The sequence below is a fragment of the Opisthocomus hoazin genome, chromosome 18 (assembly GCF_030867145.1).
Source record: "Opisthocomus hoazin isolate bOpiHoa1 chromosome 18, bOpiHoa1.hap1, whole genome shotgun sequence".
NCBI classification, from domain to species: Eukaryota; Metazoa; Chordata; class Aves; order Opisthocomiformes; family Opisthocomidae; genus Opisthocomus; species Opisthocomus hoazin.
Genome location: NC_134431.1, coordinates 17,486,125 through 17,504,730, shown reverse-complemented (window position 1 = coordinate 17,504,730; position 18,606 = coordinate 17,486,125). Strand labels below are relative to the sequence as shown.

At 46.4% G+C, this 18,606-nt stretch overlaps 1 protein-coding gene across 3 annotated transcripts in view; it reads left to right on the top strand.

The window, feature by feature from the left end:
- The first annotated feature begins 334 nt into the window (after positions 1-334).
- LOC104328816 (peroxidasin homolog) overlaps positions 335-18,606 on the top strand; it is a 46,863-nt gene continuing 28,591 nt past the window's right edge. For all 3 annotated transcript variants that reach the window (XR_012765815.1, XM_075438848.1, XM_009933877.2), the window contains exons 1-2: positions 335-502; positions 11,501-11,572. Coding sequence is in view for 2 of the 3 variants with exons in the window: in XM_075438848.1 (XP_075294963.1) it covers positions 339-502; positions 11,501-11,572 (236 nt within the window). In the remaining variant the exon portion in view is untranslated. The remainder of the gene's footprint in view (positions 503-11,500; positions 11,573-18,606) is intronic.

The window sequence follows — 18,606 nt, the reverse complement described above, 5'->3', positions numbered from 1 at the left end:
GGAGTTAACTTGCGGTTCAAAATAAGAAAGAAGGCAAAAATAAATCAAAATTAAGCGTTTGTCTTTCAGCACCGGTTCAAAATAAAAAACAAGGCAAAAATAAATCAAAATTAAGAGTTTGTCTTTCAGCACCGCCGTTAAAGAGGGGTGGGAACAGCCTGATCTTCAGTGATGTACATAAGGGCAGGGAGGGTGGGCGGCTGGACTGTCAAACTGCCTTAATTTAATTGCAAACACATGCTGATGAGTCCCCTCCTCCTGGACCTCGGGGCTGGGAAACTTTTTTTTGTCAGCTCCCTGCAGTTCAGAATCGAGGCAAATACACTCCAGCAAACATCATGCTGATCACCTCTTCGGCTCTTCCAGGCTTTCTGTGTTTTCTCCTCTTGCCTAGTTTCTCCTGCTCCTGTCCTAGTCGCTGCCTGTGCTTCAGGACTACAGTAAGATGCATGCATCTGATGTTGGAAACCATCCCCGATATCCCACCCCAGACAAACATACTGTGAGTAACTATTTCATTCTACTGTCTCTCTTACCTGCTTGGTCTTTAGAAAGAAGAAAGAAAAAGCCAAGGCCAAGAGCATGCTTTTTATCCTCTCTTATTTCTGCAGAATTGTCTGCATCGCAAACTGTTTCATGCTTTTAAAGCATAAAGCAGAAACTGCTGCTTTTGGCATTAGTTAATTGTTAACAGGACAATCAAGGGAACTGAAAAATTTAACAAGAATAATGCTAGGGTGATCGCTGGAAGACAGTTTCGGAGGATCAAAGGTCACAAGTCTTAAACTGAGCTAATGGAAGGGTACACAGTGTACATGTGAGAGGGCTTTGTATATGGGCGTAGGGGAGAGAGGAAATACAGCAGTTCAGGCTTTTGTCTCTACTGAAAAAAAACACTTTTCTAATAATACAACTCCATTTCTTTCCTAGACTTTACGTACTGGTTTTCCAGTTTCTATCTGAACTATACAAACCAAACTTAAAGCTGATTTGGAAAGCAACAATTGTGGCAACTCACAGATTCCTTGAGAAATGAAAGTACCTGTTGGAGAGGGAGCTGCTGACTGAGTCCATTCGAACAGAAAAAGTAGAGGAAAAGGGCATGTGACGCCTGGGGACGCCAAGACAGCGCTCTCTGATAGATCCAGAAGAGCACTTCGCTGTGATGCTGAAGTAGTTAATCCTAAACTTACAGGTGGCTTTAAGATAATACTTCCCTTTGTGCTACTCTTAGCTGATCCCTTGATTCGAAAGACCTGTTTTGTAAGTAGTGGGAAAGACTTGTCAAAAATTTCTGTTTGTACTCATCATCCTTAAGCTGCTGCTGATCGTAAAGCTTTTTCAGCACTAGTTTGAGAAGCCTTTCCCTGTAACAAACCAAATTTGGTCTCAGCCAGCACATCTATAGCAGCATTTCTCCTGTAAACAGCCCACTAATACTGCTAGTGCAGTTTCTCTGCTGGCAGCCTGAGGAACAAGAAGTGGGCAGGGTGCTGGCATTTTAATTGCTGCCATCCACATCTGCTTTGGTGGGTGGAAACCACAGAGGTTCTAGCATTAGTGGCACACGGGGAAATGTCTACGCTTGCTGCAGCTGCCAGAGCTACGTTGTTGGGAAAACTGATTGCAGCTGGGCTGCCTGGAAGTCACCCTGACGTGGGGCAGGTCAGAATCTGGACTTGCTCTCTCCCGAGGCTGCTGGCGGGGTGGGTATTCCACAGTGTGGAACCGGTCAGTACTGTGTGGCTTGTCACAAACTGGATGGTGGTTACCTGCTCTGCAGCAACTTGCAGAGTCTGACTGGCCAAATTGTCACCAAACTTTTTTTTCCCCCCTTTTCCCCTGCGTCTTGAGATATGAAAATATTTTAGAGATCCTTAAGCTGTTTGATTTTAGTGTAAAATAACTTGTTTCTCCATGTTTAAACATAGATTTTATTGGGGGAACAATTTGTTTTGTTGGCTGAACTGAGATATTTCTGAGCTCAGTAAAGCTTAATTTCTGTTCTGTTTGAAATGAGATGTTGACTCTCACACTGGATGGCCTGAGTGTGTTTCTGGGAGAGATTCTTTGAGTGCAGAGGGAAGAAGTTTACTGTGGTCACCGACTTTTTTTTGGTACTGGAGTGGTGTATTTCTAAACCCCCCCTGGCAACTCCACACTTCATTCTCTGTGCTGCAGGAAGAAAAACCTAACTCTGGTCCATGGCTTGTCCTTGCAGCTTTAGTAAAATTCTAGATAGTATCTTGCTGTAATGTAGGTCGCATGTAGTTGTCTGTAAAACCAATCTAGAAAGGTGACCAGATTTTCCAGTGCAGTGTATACAGTCACCCTGATTCCCTCTCCCCTGCTCTAAGTAGTTCACGTGTACACTGCTTGTAAATGGTCTGTGTGTTGTCTGCGTAACCATTTGGAAAGCTGGTTTATTGAGTTTAATGTGATAGCCACAATCTTGGATGGGAAACTGGGTTTTTAAACATTAACTAGGTGATAGAGGTGTGAGATATAAAAGTAGTGATATTCTAAAATGGGATGACCGCCTTTATAGACCAGTATTTTTGAAGGAGATTTATCTGGTTTATTCTCTTTTAATACTGTCTGCATAATTATAAGCAAAACCCATACTGAAGAACAGAGATCCCTGTAGATACAAAGCCATATGAGCCTGGTAAGTGCTCTCTGTTGGCAGATCATGTGCCTTTGTATGGTGTGTGGCAAGTGAAAATCCTGAGTTTCTGGCTATCTTGAAGATCTAATGTATGCAAATGCATTTGCCAGCCAACATCCCGTTTTATCTGTTATAAATAGCATTTGAATAATTGAAGTTTTTTTCATTGTGAAAGATCAAAGAACGCTGCTTAACCAAGCCCCTGACTATTCCAGCTTTGTGGTATGTTAATCTTTCTTCTGGGAGGAGTGTTGTGTCAGAGCGAACATTCAGAATCACAGAAAGAATAGTCTTGATCGTGGAGTTATTCTGAGTGGAAAGTGTGGGATTGTGATATTTTCCACGTTTGCCCTTTGGTATGAACAGGACCGAGTCTGTGACTGCAGATGCAAACACCGATCCCAGGCTCCAGCTCAGTTCCCTCGCAGAACAGCTGCAGCTTCCAGATGGAGTTTGCTTTGAAGTTGGGAGTTTGGGACTTTCTGACCTCCGTGACTCCGTGCCACCCCCTCTCTAACAATCCTTCAAGAGTGGGGAAGTCTTCTAGCCGGCACACGCTGTGCTTCAACGAGCCCCGTTGGCAGATGGCCCCCTCGGGGCTGTAGCCAGCTGGCGTAACTTCGGGCAGCCCATAGCCTTCTCCAAGCGATGCTGGGATTGGCATGGAACCAGTTCCAGGATGGATGAGCTGTTACTGGCTCCTCTTTGGTCGCCATTTCCCTCCTCCCTTCCCCATCCCAGGTGGGAGCAGCTGAGGATCTGGCCCAATGTCTGGTTTTGGCAACAGACGATTTCTCTTTGGTAATGAAGTCTGTGCATTTTATCCTGAGCAGAGAATAGGATGGCAGGAATGGCTACACGTGTACAGATAAGTAAGCTATAAAAATTCATGGTGTATAACTGCAAACGAATTTTTGGCTGCTGTCTGTTCAACGGGAACATGATTATCCAGATGTGATCTGCTGGTTACCGCTGGGATTCCAGCAGTGCTTTTCGCCAGCAGCCCAAGGAAGGGAACAGCTGTGAAACATACACTCAGAAAATTTCAATAGGTCTTTAACCTTCAAAGTCATTTGTTCTACAGTGTGACATTTAAAACAATAAACTGTGAAACGTGTGGACATGAGTAGAAGAAATCCATGGAAAGAAGTGCCCCTCTGGCTGGCAGCTAATGGGTTGCAGTCCAATTATCCGTAGGTTATTCTGCTTTCTGCATTATGCATAGCACATAATGAATGAGTACTTGTAGAGAAACATAGCTGAGGGCACAAGCAAAGGCGGCACAGTATCTGGGATCTGAACGCATCGCTGGCATGAACTGGAGGTGACCCAGTTGTTCACAGACCTGGTTGCTAATTGGGCAGGGTAAGCACGGCCAGCGTGACAAGTTTTGTTTCCCTTCGTCGTGCTGCTTGTTTGGTGGCCGCTCGGTTCCTTGCTTCCTCCCACAGGTCATTACGCAGCAGTAGGGAGGGCTGTAGTGGGACAGGGTGTATCTCTCTTGGTCTGTCTAAAGGAGCATAGTTTTGAGAAGGAACTTTATACATTTGTTGGGAAAAGGTTTCCTGAGCAAATGAGTTCTTGGAAATGCTGCTCCCTTTGTGGTCTCTGTCGTGCGCTTTGGGTTGAAGAACGGATTACTCATTTCCTCTGCGTGTGATAGTCTTATATGCAGCCATTAAACACACACCCACGCGTTCTGGATGTGCCAGGTGTGATCTCTTTCTGACTTCTTTTGCACTCATATTTAATCCTCATTAAACCTTTTAGAGGTGGCCAAAGTCTTCTGTATGTTCTGTTTATAGAAGTCCCTTCATTGGAAGGAAAATGGAGAGGGAAGGTATGTAAAGCATGTTTTCCTTCCTAGAAACATTCCAGCATCTTTTGATGAAAGCATCCTAACTCTTGGGATTGTAGCTACCTCAAGCCTTCAGAAATCCTGCCTTCACTGAACATCACAGTGCTGCATCATCTGGCTCCCACTTGAGTATTCATATTTTCATTGACCTCACCACATCCTTCTCCCCATAGGTATACCAGGATTTTTTCCTGTGCTCTTGAAGAAGTCAGTATCTTTTGGTGAAAGAATGTGTGTGTGTTCTGGGTAAAGACTGAAATGGTCATGCCCTTAAAAAAGAAAAAAGCGGACACCTATTCTACATGAGACTTGGTATTAAGGCATGCCCCAGCAGTTCATTTAAGCTGGTGTGGTGCTACTGCTTCTTAGACTCCATGAAAAAGGTAAATCTATCATGCTTGGAAATTTTCATTTAATCCCTCCAGATCAGAGTCACAACACGCATGAGGAGGAGCGAAAGTTGTCTTCATCTGACGTGGGACGTATCTTGAGTAGACGGTGCAAAGGAAATATGCCCGATATTGAGAGTGTCCTGCTCCTTGCAGACATGAGTGCTGAAGAATAGGCTTAGCTGATTTGATTAGGATCTGACCCCAATCTCCATACCCACTGTTAAGACAAAATAGCTCCAATTATCTAAGATTGATGAGGTTGATGGTTTGTTGTGTGATCTCCCTACTTGAATATACGTCTAGGGCCAAAACTATGTTTTGGAGGTATTCCTTGCTCCTGCCTTTGTTGGCAAGAGCTAAAGGGGTGCTCTGTGGCAGCTGATGAAATGACTCCTCCAGGGGTGAAGCACCAGCAGACCCCTCCTGCCCTGGTGGTGCCTTCAGGGCCACGCTGTGGTGTGCAGCACTGACGCCGGCTTACGCGCACGGAGAAGGTGGGATCAAAACAGCTTGGTGCGTTGACTGCTGAGTCTTTCCCCAGCTGACGCAGAGGGAGCCCTTTTCAAAATCTGACCCCTGTCTGTGGCAGCTGAAATCTGTAAAAGTTGTTTTCAGGAATGCTTGTGGTAATTTCTTAATTAAAATCTAGTGTGCTCATCCCTGAAACTTCAAAATGTAAGCGGTGTGGCAATGCAACAGAGAGCATCGTCTGGTTCTGCAGCACGAGGTGGTCTGCATCTGCTCGCTCTTCAGTGTTTCACCCGTGATCGTATGGTCTCGTTTACTAGTATTTCCGTGCTGAACACATTTTCCTTCCTCTTCACTCTTTGAACAGTCAAATCTTCATGTCTTAAGCTGGTTCACCCCAAAAGAGCCAGGACTTGGAAACCCCCCCAGCGCTGAGCCTCCCTGCGGTCTCCTCATCTGCCTAGCAGAGATGGCAACGCTCGGCTGTCCATGTAGGGATTTGGAAGGCTGTCATTTATTAAAGCCATTTGGAGACTCGTGTGCAAGAGGGACATTCCTGAGTTGGGGAGCTGATGACAGTGAGTCTGGAAGGCTTCATTTCCATCTCAGCAAGGCTGTTTTCCTGTCTGCCAGGACTTGGGGCTGCTTGGCAGGATGGGGGAACCTGCAGAGGTGACTCCGATGTTCTGCGGAGAAGTAAAAGAAACGAGCATCTTTCTGATTAATGTTCTTACATATGGGAAACTTGACTTCAAAAACGTGTTTAGGATTTCTTTCATACCCTCCCTTCCCCAGGAAATACTGTAAGAAACCTCTTGTCTTATCTCTGTAAAACCACCTTTACTTTCTGTGTCTTTGTTGATAGTGGTTGGGTGGCTGCCACTTACTCAACCAGTTCTGGGTGAAATGCTCCGGAACTGTCAGCATCATTGCTGTGCACCAGGTTTTGAACACAAAAGATGCTTCAGTGAAACAAACCCAGTAATTTCCATGGAACTGCAGTAAAATACCGCTTGTAGCTAATTATCTGCTTAGTTAACGTAGTAATACATGATTCTGTGAAAGCCTAAATGGATTAAACAGAAGTGGAAGTTTCTTGTAAAAGCCATTGATTGCTTTATATGCTAATCACTGTTAATTATTAAACACAATGCTTTCAGGAATGATTGTTCTGATAGCAGCTGAGAGGATCAGGAAGATTCAAGTGTCATTCTGTAAAGAACTGTTTCCCCATCCATTTGCAAATTCTTGGTAAGCCTCTGCAGTGGGATTAAGAGTTCCCAGAGTCAGAAAAAGTTGTGTTGTTTCAATAGCAGATCCTAGATTATCCCAGTGTGCCAGCCCAGTTTCCTGTCAGAGCTGTGGTGCTTTGGCACGAGGATTTGGTGAGATTTTCTGCTGAGCCAGTCGAGCTGGTGTTGTCTGGAGGGATCAGTATGGCGTGGGGCGGGACAGCCTCCAGGCACCGTGTATGTGAGGGTAGAAAAGGATCTGGGATCCTTTAGCAGCAGCTATCCCCTTTGTTCCTTGTGGAAAGGTGTCTTGTAATCCCAGGCTGCTGACCTTGAAAATGTGTGGGAGAGTGAAATCACAAGGGATTTGGGTTTTTCGCCCCCATTTTGCAGATTCCAAGGTGGGAAGAGGCAGGCGGGAGTGAGGGAGCCCAGCTGCTGGTGCACACAGCAGCTGGAACGGGCTGGCACGTTGGGAGAAGCCGTGGGGTGGATCCCTTTGAAAAGCACACTTGTTCCTGAAAAGAAATGTGAAGTTTCCAGAGTGCGTGCCCTGGGAGTAGAGAGAAACAAGCGTTTCTGTGTAAGAGGGGACAAACTCTGTAGGGAATGTTCTCAATCAAATGCGTGCAAGCCAGGAATTGCCCAGTGCAGCCTTACATGGCATCCGTTACCAGCTAAGCTTCAGGCTAAGGCAAGATCTGGAGGAAAAACACTGTGGATGAGCCAGAGTATTGGGTGTTTTTTTAATGCAGGAGGAAGATGTGGGTTCCTCTGCGTCTCCAGGGGCTTTCTTTGCTGTGTAGGGACATCCACACTAGTGTCTTTTTACTGCTGTCTTGGGTACACAGAGCGGAATAGTCTCATCCATCCTTCAGCCTCCAGGGCAGGATCCACCTTCCTAAACCGAATGTGGCTAATGTCTGTCTCGCCTGCAGTCCACTTGAGTTTTTTATTAGCTTTGCTATTGAAGATATTTTTTAAAGAATCTGAATCTGCAGTTTTAGTCAGTGACTATTTGCCCTTTTCTGTTTGTAGTAAAGTTCTGACATAGTTATGGTATCCCTGGCTAAGTAAGCCATTTCAGTTCTTTTCACTGACGTGTTTTCTAGACTTCAGATCATTCCCGTTGCTTTCCCCTGGATTGTCTCCAGCTAATTCCCATCTTTTCTTGAAATGAAGTGCCCAGAGTAGACATGCACTGTTTCAGTTCCCTTTTTTTGTTTAGGGGGAAAGCTGTTGCCTCTGTGTGATGGAGAGCGAACTGGAGAGCGAGCTTTCCAAGGGAGTGCAAGACAGCTGGGGCCCAGGGACTCATTTGAAGGTCTTATTTGGAACAGAAAACAGAGAAAAAATTGATATGTTTCATTAAAATAATAAGCTAACTTTTATTATATGCTCCCTGCGGATGGTGTAGGGGAAAAGTTCCTGCATGAAACCAGACCCCCGCTGCTCACTCAGCAGCGGGAGCTGTCGGGAGGCATCTCTCCATCCCCGCGCTTCTCAGCAGCAGGAGCACCACCGAGCGATGGTCCAGCCGAGTGCCAGCTGTGAGCCCTCTCCCAGTGATGCAGGGTCACTCCTGCCAGGCTCTGCAGCCCAGGTTTGCTTTATTGCTCTCGCAGGTGAAAAGAAACCCGCTGCCTAGGAGGTCGGGCTTACTGAGGAAGCTGGAGTCCAGGTGCAAACTTCCACAGCGCCATTTCCAAGGAGTTGTTTTCAGCAAGCGACCGATAGTGAAAACAACCCTTGGAGTGGAGGAGCTTGTGTTTTATTTTTCTGGGTTTTCAGAGGTGTTTTCAGGCACCTGTGGTTCTGGGTTTTGCTTTTTGTTTCAGCTGTGGAAGCCACACGCTTATGTGTGAATGCTGGGGTGTGAAGGATTGCAGTTGTCTTTGTTCATTAAAATAGTCTGATTTTTTTTTTTTCCCCCACCTGCAGTCTGTGACCCAAAGTGGTGTTTTACACTTCACTGCCTGCTTCCCGCTGCCTTCCATGAGCATCAACAGCTTCAGCCCTGACCCCTGTGTATTTCTTCCGATTTTTGTTATGTTCCCTATTACCTGTAGCCAGCTGCCTGGGCTAATTACACGGCTCTTTACAGCCCCCCGGGGCAGGCAGAGTTGGTGTCTGTGCATTGCAGTGTATAAATCAAGTTTGCATTTCTTCACCTTTATTCATGGTCTAGTCTTTCCTTATTTCCTGTTAATGAGGCTGTGGAGAACAGTCAGCGTGTTGTGCTATCACCTTTGCCAGTGTTTAATTGTATTTGGCTTTATGGTGTCAGCCGTTGCCTTGAAAAATCCATACAAATATCCTCACTGACGTGTTTTCTAGACTTCAGATCATTCCCGTTGCTTTCCTCTGGATTGTCTCCAGCTAATTCACATCTTTTCTTGAAATGAAGTTCTCCATCGTCAGGGAAGAGGGGGGTGTCACACCTTCCAACAAGAAGAGCGAGAAACACACACCTGAAGCAGGGCAAGTGAAGCCAAACACACCAGAAAATGTCAAAGGTGAAGTTAGTGTTAAAAACTGCAATTCCAAAGGGTGGTCCTTCGGGACCACGGTTTGCAGTGGACAAATGGTGCTGGTAAATTACAGTTCCAACACGTTTTTTTTAAATATTGAAGCCATGTTCCTTCCCGCCCTCTAACTCTACTCTGTGCAATGCTTACCACTAAGGAAGGGGAGAGACTTCTCCCTGCATTGGTCTTCCCATCCCTCTGTTCAGAGTTGAAAAGTTACAGAAAGGGAAAAACACAACAGAAAAGACAACTTCCACTGGCATGTGGTCTGTTGCATTCAGTGGTAACGGAGGGGTAACGAGGCAGAGATTGAATATTTTAGTGTAACTCTAAGTGAAAATGCCATGTGTTTTCTGCCTAACAAGTGAGAAAATTTAGTGGGAATCTTTTGACATAAAATAACTAGTTTTGCAAACTGTTAGGCTAAATAAATATTACACCTTAAAAGCCGCTCTACAGACTGTGTATCCTTGAGTACTTGCTCAAAGACGTTTCAGCCCCCTTGGACCCTCTCTGTCAGCTGAAGCTTGCAGCCTCCTGCAGTGAACGCACCTCTTCCTAATCTTCATTTTGTAAAGGCCACGACTCTTGTTGATGCCTGTTCTAAAAATAAGTGTTGAACTTGTAGCTATTTGTAGAATTCTTGTTGTAAACTCTGCCTCCAAGTGCTTTGTAACAGCACCAGAATTACGGGCAATTCAGCATGTTCATTTGTTTCTCACCTCTTAAAGCAAATGCCCTTAAAAGGCTGCCTTAAACTGAGAAATAGCTGTGTATCCTCTAAATGTGAGATATCAGGCAGTGTAGGAGACGAAAAAGCAACTTCATTGTTGTTCTTCAGATAGAAACTAGCAGCAAAAACCACTTGCCAGTCTCTTGCGATTTGTTATAATACACTGGACCATGGAAGGTGCCAAATCAATGTGCATTCCCTATAGAAGTGTTTCTACTTGGTTAACCAGGTTAAACCACTTAGCTCTTATTTTATTATCTCATTAGCAATCAAAACCCCATGTTTTAGGGCTACGAGTTGATGTAGTTACATGGACAGCCCTTGAAATTTGCCAGAATCCCCTGGACTCCACTAATTCTAATTGAAGTTGGCACAAATTTAGAATACAGGCAGCGATAAGCTGTTCTGAGTCTTGCAGCATTGCAGAGCAGAATGTGAAGTGAAATGCTTATTATATTAGGTGATTTGATCAGATTTAACCATTTTAGGGCAAAGATAATTTTGCTAGGGAGCTAAAAAATGGGTGCATGGGATGATGTGCATTCCTCTACACATCAGTATGAGATGCAAGCGTCATTGCATGTCAGCTTGGCATATTGAGCAACAGACCTTGTCCGGTGTTCATGGTGATGATCACTGGAGTCCTTTCAGTCTTTAGTTTTTTATGAAATTAAAATGAATTTTGTAAATGTAGGGTTGTCCTGGCTTTTGGCTGACGTTGCAGACAGTAGTAGACCCCAGCCATCCTCCCCACTCCTCCTCCACTTCCTTCCCTGGTATTTGTCTCCATTTCACAGAATCACAGAACCACAGAATGGTCAGGGTTGGAAGGGACCTCTGTGGGTCACCCAGTCCAACCCCCTGCCGAAGCAGGGTCACCTACAGCAGGCTGCAGAGGACCTTGTCCAGGCGGGTCTTGAATATCTCCCGAGAAGGAGACTCCACAACCTCCCTGGGCAGCCTGTTCCAGGGCTCCGTCACCCTCAGAGGGAAGAAGTTCTTCCTCGGGTTCAGCTGGAACTTCCTCTGCTCCAGTTTGTGCCCATTGCCCCTTGTCCTGTCGCTGAGCACCACTGGAAAGGGTCTGGCCCTGTCCTCCTGACCCCCACCCTGAAGATATTTAGAGGCATTTCTAAGGTCCCCTCTCAGCCTTCTCTTCTCCAGGCTGAACAAGCCCAGCTCCCTCAGCCTCTCCTCGGAGGAGAGATGCTCCCGTCCCCTCCTCATCCTCATAGCCCTCTGCTGGACTCTCTCCAGTAGCTCCTCATCTTTCTTGAACTGGGGAGCCCAGAACTGGATGTAGTACTCCAGATGGGGCGTCACCAGGGCAGAGTAGAGGGGAAGGAGAACCTCCCTCGACCTACTGGCCACACTCCTTGTAATGCACCTCAGTTCAGGTGGGCCTGGTGCGACAGACTCTCCCAGCAGCCCTCCTTCCTTCATAGAATCACAGAATGGTTTGGATTGGAAGGGACCTTTAAGATCATCTTGTTCCAACCCCCTACCATGGGCAGGGACACCTTCCACTGGACGAGGTTGCTCCAAGATCCACCGTGGACGATGCTGATTGCTGATGGCTTGTTTGTGTTATGAGTGTGCTCACTGTGTTTTTTGCTTTCAGAGATCTACGTTTCAACCACATTAAGGAGATACAACCTGGAGCCTTCAGGCGACTGAAGAACCTCAACACACTGTAAGTTCCACTTGGTGATCCTGTGGTGAGGGTATCCATTTATTGCTTATGTTAGTACTATAACGGCTTAAAGATGGCCTTGGGCTTTTAGTTATTTCAGCCAAGTTGTGCATATCCAGCTAAAGCTTTAAAATTCTCTCTGTTCTACCCTGGATCATGTTTCTTACCCTTTTAATTAAATATGCAATTTAATAACTTCTATTTTGGCAATTAACCTGTCTTTTTTTAAGAAAAATTTAAAATCCTGGTGCATACTGTCACTGCCTGAGGATGTTTCAGCAGGTCTAATGTTAGAATAACCCATTAAAAAAGTTCTGGCCTGGGATCAAGGTAGTGGAGGGGTGCATTGAAATCTTCTTCCTTTCAATGACCTCCTCAAATGCATCAACCACATTAGTTGCTCTACGTGACTTTGACTGAAGTGAGAGAGCATCCTTGCATATGCAGCCTTGTCCCTGTGCCTTGCCCTAGAATAAATGCCTACGCCTACAGATTCCTGCAGGTAGGAATGGGGGTAGAAAGCAGTTCCTTCAGCCTTGTGTCCCAGCCAGAGCAGGCACGCTCACCTGGGTACGATATACTACTACTCTTACTAACAAGCTTCTCACTCTGCTCCAAGGAAATAGTGGGAGCCTTTGCTGCTTCTTGCCGCTGTAGGGCTGAGGGTTTGGGGATGGATATGAGCGCATCTGCACCCTGTAGCCAAGAAGCTGAAAACAAACCAGCTCCCAAATGAGGAACAGAAGCTGTGTCAGCACAGTGCTGTGCTGGATGTAATCGGGCTGTTCAGACTCTGATCTGATTTTTCGAGCTGTAACATGGTGCTAACAGCTATAAGATTTCCAGGTCCAGGCTCGAATCTCTCCGTGAGGCAAACCGGCTAGCTTGGGAACCTGCGCTGCACGACAGACATGCTCAGATTTCCTGGGTTTGTACATTCACAGTCCCAAAAGGCAAGAGAAAGTCCAGACTGGTTTTTTTTCCGTCTGACCTTAAGGGATCTGAAGTCCCTGATCTGGTAAAGACGGCGGTGCTGAAAGAAGGAATACCTGGGCAATAAGGCATTTAGTCAATTGTAAGAAGTTGTGGAAAGAGTGGGAACACAGCAGGACTTTATCGTAGAGACCTGTTCAATAGCTAGCTTTTAAAAATCCACATTTGCTAAGGATTGTTCCACTCTGTGTGTGGGACTGGTTGGCCAAACCATGACTGCAGGATGCTTCAGCGTACCCTGGTCATGGCCCAGGCCCCTGCTCGCGGGGCAGGTGGTCAGCTAGTAGACTGGTAGGAAGCTTCATTGCCAACGTGCTCATCCAGAGCACAAGAACAGCCCATGGTAGTCTGTCAAACAGCACCACGTGGTACTTAGTTACCAAAAATAACAGAGAGAAAAGATCCAGAAGATTAATGCTGGTGGATTTCTGTCATTCAGGTTAGGGTGAGAAAAGTGACTAAAATATCTGAAGAGAAAATAAACTCCAAATCTGTAGGGGTTTGCCTTATCACAAAGCTCTGCTGAGACGTCTTGATCTCCAGACCTGCTTTTCCAGCCCTGAAGCTCTCCCGAGTCGAGAAAACAAACTGTTCCAAATTATGTCATCTCTGTGAGATGCAGACAGATGTTTGGCAGGCAGCGCAGCGCGGCAGGACCGCCAGGCTAGCTGCAGCCGAGCCCTGGGGAAGCTAAGGATGCTGGCAGGCCTGCCCTCGGAGAGACGCTCCACCCGACCCGTGGAGCTGTGTGAGAGATCCCAGCTCCTGCCCTGCTGGTGCCTTGGTCTGGGCATGTCCTTGGCACACTTCTGCTTCTGTCTTTCTGACTCCTGCCACGCTGCTTAAAGCTAGATACAGGTATGCAACCTGGCTGAGGTGGAAAGACCTCTCTCTATGATACCTGTTTGTGCTGCTTGAATTTGTCCCATTCTTCTTGCTTTCTGTCTCCACACCCTCCTGGACCTCAAGAACAGCATCTCCGTGAACAGGTACTAAAGGGAGTAGGTATGAATGTACCCCCTAACATCTCTAATCTCATGAATACGGATGCCGGGGCAGTAAGAGAGACGTGTTTTGCAGATGGTGGACAGGCTCTCCTGCTTTCCCAAAGTACTGTCCTGTGGCCATCGTCAGAGCTGAAATGCTGGACTAGGTGAAACACTGCTCCAACAAAGTACTGCATTTTTATATATGAATTCTGAAAATCAACTGATTTTGCAAATCTTTCCATTTAGATAGTACCTCATATGCTTGGTTGTATTTCCAGTTTTGGCCAGCAAACTGGAAAAATCAGTTATTCTTGCACTCACAGTAGTTCACTCCCACGGATGAGGAGCTTGATAACTGAATGACAGAATGTCGGACCTCGCACTCCTAAAGCAAATTTCTCTCCCAGAACTTTGGTTCATCCAATTCCCCCATCAAAACTGACAAGAAGTGAAGAATTTGCTGATGTTTCTTAGATGGTAAACTTTTGCCTGAGGACTCATATAAGTCTTCAAGTGATAAAGAGAAAAAATCCTTTTAAATCTGTGAAAGGCTTGCTGGGAGAGCTTGGCCAGAATATCTGGAACGAGAGGATTTGAAGGACAGAGTAGCTCAGGTTCCATATGCAGAGCTCTGAGCTTGCAGCTTTCTGCCGTGGGACTTAAATAAACATTCCTTAAGCAAATAAATGCTTTTAAAAGAGCCTTTTCCTACAATGCTTTGACCGGGCAGAGGAAGGGCAGCAGATTCTGGTGAAGCTTCTGTTCTGCATCTCCTTTTGGGCAGGATGGCTGTGCTATATCCAAGTTTGACAGTTTATAAACCACCCTGATAAGGAAACCGTTGTAGCCAGCGTTGGATGTGGGGAGGTGGGCTGAGGGAGTCTCGGAAGAGGAGCCTGCCATGGATGTCCAGTGGGGCTTTTCAATAGTTCAGACCTTCCCCTTTCTTCTCTTTTCTCTCTGGTGTGGAGATTTGATAAATTACAGAGCACTACTTTAAAACTGAAAACAGGAGCCCTGTTTGTCTGTGGAGGAGATACAGTCATTATATGTTGTTGGCTGGGGACTCCTGGTACAGCACCAGAGGTAATGAGCAGTTATCCTGAATGCTGCACCCTGCGAGCCTGCTTGGCAGCTGTCCTCAATGTTGTGTGCATTGGAGAAGTCTTCTTGGGCTAAAGGCCTGAGAGTTGTAAGGTTTCCTCATCTCTTCCTATTGCCTCTTCTCAGTTCCCGTGCAGATGTTGGTGTCAGGATCTCCTTTGTGTATTTTTAAACTCTTAATATGTCCCCTTCATTAAAAAAAAAAAAACGTAGCAGGGAGAGGGAGGGGAAAACACTTGTATGCCATCCACAAAGTATCCACAGCTCCTCAGCAGCTCTTTTGCTTGAGTTTGCCAGCACCAGCGGCATCACTTAACCCAACATTAGCTCACAGCAGGTGGTGAGCAAGCGCGTTGCGAGCCCGTGGTGAGGCACAGCAACTCTTTGCTTTCCAGTCTTTGCTCCTTTAGGTCATCTTTGGGTGGGGTGGGTGGCAACACCCCTGCCTGACTGTCGCCTTAAGTGTTCCCACAGGAGGTCAGCACCCTGCCACGTTGACCCAACTGCTCATTTGCTGTATTTTCAAACCAAGGCCATCACATCCAAAGGACTGCTGCTGCTGCAGTCTCTCCCACATTGTCTGTAGAAATATCCACCCCTGGGACCAAAGCACTGCTTCTTAACTCCCCCAGTATGTGTTTTTTTCTGCCTGTGGCATGGGCAACCTAGAGAACAGGCACTCTGTGGAGACCACATCGTGGCATGCGCTTCTGCTTGCACCTTTGCCCTGTCGACGTTGTTGCTCACATTGTATTTCTCTTTCTGCTTAGGGGAGAGCAAAGGGCACTTCTGGTGAGCTCTGCAGCTCTCCTTTAGAAGCTGCTTTCAAAGGGTTTCAGGGTGAACAACAGGAGTAATATGGACACTCTGTCTTGAGCCCTCTAGTAGCTCTTGAGAGAATGTGTTTCTGCCAGCAAGGAGGGGACGTTGGAGCCTGCTTGGATCTCAGAATATAAGTTTCTCCCTCAAATATTGGAAATGGCTATTCCAGATCATGCTGTCAACAAGGGAGAATGCATGGCTGAACATTAAACTCACCACTTCTCCCCCTTTAAATATACTATGTGATGATTTCTATTAATGGTGGGAGAAAAAAAAATAGCGGTTAGGTCACAACGGCTGTAGCATGTGGTTTGTCAAATGAAAAGAGGAAAGAGTCTCAGTTCTGTACTGTCACATCATTTAATACACTCTTCAAAACAGAAAACGACTCATTTTATACAACTTAAGCCTGTGCTTGGCAACCCGGAGAGAGGGCGGGGAAGGAGCAGGGAGGGGCAGTCAGGACGTAAAACCTAAAGTAAACTGAATATAAAATGTTCTCTTAGTGAATCTGGGCCAGATCTCATGGTGCTTTTATATCTCAAACCTCCCAGAAGAATTTTTCAGGAATAAAACCTGTATGATTGAGTCTGCCTACTCATCTGGAGCCTGGTTCACCAGCTGGCACGAAGGGGAATGCTACATCATCTTGCTGTCTTTTGATAAGCTCCAGCAAATGTACTTTTGATATTTTTAATTTAGCGTGGTTTGCTAAAGGGTATACTTAAGACACGCATCGATAATGATCTTTCCAGCTTCTGTCTGCCAGCACGTTATTCCCAGCAGGTCTGGTTAGCAGTAGACATTAGCATTCAGTCCTCTTCAACGTTAGCGGGAATTTGGGCGGGTTGCTGGTGGTTGCAGCTGGGATCAATACCCAGGTGACGCCAGGATTTTGCACACTCCTCTGCCTGGCTGAATTGCACAGAAGTCGAGGAGCAGACAGCTGTGTGCAAACCGTCTAAAGTCTTTGTAGGAGCCAGATGTGCTCTCTTGTCTGTGGGTTTCTCTGAAAGCAGCACTTTGGAATATGTGGACTATGATGGACTTCATAAATTATCTCACTTTTGAGTTTTTTCCAGGACATATCCTTCTATTACAATGGGGAGCCCTGAGACAGGAAACAGAGATGGCTTCTTCCATACGCTTTTTAACCTTTAATTGGGAGATGAACAGATTTTTAAGTATCAGACGATGAAATAAGAGGCCTGTGTAGTGTATGCCATCTGAACTTCCAGAATTTGTCTTATTTGGCTTGAATCACTGATTACACCCCCTTGAGCTGTCCTAAATAGCCAAGACAACAAAACAGACCAGGTTAATGCTTTTAGATAGCACCAAAACGCAGTCAGACAACACGCTGCAATTTGAAATCCCCCCCTGAACTTCAGTCTTGGTCCAAACTCGTTGAATTAAAGGGTCAGCAAAGGAGTCCAGACCATTGCGGTGCGTTGGGCTGTTGGTGTGACCCTGCCTCCAGGACCTGCTCGCCTGGTCATTGTCCCATGTCCCCTGTGAAGCGAGCGGCTGATGCCCGTTGCGTGGCAGGGGAGAGGTGCTCACGTCCGTGGGAATGCCGTCGGAGCTGGCACCCGTCTATCAGCCCATCTAGCATCCTCAGAAGTGGGGCCAAGTTTCAGATAAGAGAGAACAAGCTGCCTTCCTTCTCCCCTGGCTGGAGATGAAAGCGTGCTGATGGAGGGCAGGGAAGGAAGCGTGCGCAGTTGGTGCCTGTGTTGTCTTTGTCCTGTGGGTAAATAGACAAAAGCCCTCTCCCGTGCTGCTCTTGAGCACTTATTTCCAGTCCTTGGGTGTTGAGTCATCAAATAAACCTTTGGGTTGGTGCTCAGGGGCTGCATTTCCACTCAGCATATCTGGCTGTCAATCGTGTGTTCCAAGGACCTGACATCATTTTTGCATCCTTATGAGTGAAATCGGGTTGTTTAACCTCAGCCGTGTGTATTGAGCCATTGCTTCCAGCTGTGCAGAAACTTCCCAGCAAGTTTCTGCCTTAACCTCTTTGGGCTGCTTGTCCACAGCCCTGGCAATGTGCGGTTTGGTAGTGGCACCCACGTCTATGGCAGCAGGGTAGCTAATCAAGAGAGGGTAAGAAAATCAAAGATAGTGAGATATTTCTCAGACTCTTATTGTTCTGACTTCCAAAGGTTTCTTTGCACTCAAGGTTCTTAGGTGCCTTTTGGACCCTGAGTGTAATACTCTGCCTGAGAACAAGGTGGTGGAAAGCTGGTGTGGCTCAGGTGCCTGCCGGTAACTTGTGAAGCTGCCATAACACGTGTGTGTTTCTGGCATCTTTACCTTTGCATCCCCAAGGCGTTTGATTTCATGTTCTTTCCCACACGTTTTCTTCCATTTCTCCCCACCTCTTTGTCTTTCTCTCCATCCTTTACCTGCACAAACTGTTCTTCCCAGGAGGGGACCTTTGCTTGCAGTGCCAGGGGCTGGCTGGTGCACGGTCTACTCCATTTTCTCCAGCAAAGGCGGGCAGAAGATTGGGCTTTACTGCTGGGAAAGTGTTGAACTGTCTTCTCACCTGCAGCCTGGTGTCAAATCCTTTCTGAGGAGCATAGCTATCACAAAAAGGAGCTTGTAAAATAGAAAATGCACATCCAATGCACATGTTGAGTCTGACCCAACGTTGTAAGGTCTGACTGCTTGCAGAGGGAGTAGCAGTTTTTCATACAACACTAGAAAAATCTTTGCAGTACACAGTTGCAGCTCTCCTCTCCATCCACGTCCCCATTTAGGAATTTCATAAATAGGTGTAGCTGGTGAAATCCTTGCTCTGAGCTATTGGCCTATAAGCTCCACCAGCTCTACAGCTGCAGAGAGCTTTGCCAGATCTGAACCTCAGCGGGATACCACAGCGAAAGACCCACAGGAGTGCGGTTGGGCAGCCACGATGAACAGTTAAATGTCGTACATTAAAGAGCTATTTACAAGTGATCTATTTCATTTTCTCGGTGTTGGACTTGGCAGTGGTTGCAGAAGAGGTTTTTGTAGCGTTCAGCTGCGTGGTTACCGCTGTCGCAGACAGCGTGGTTCTTACAAGGTTGAGCTGTGTTTCTGGTCGTTGGCACCGGCCAGCATTTGCATGCACAGTCATGG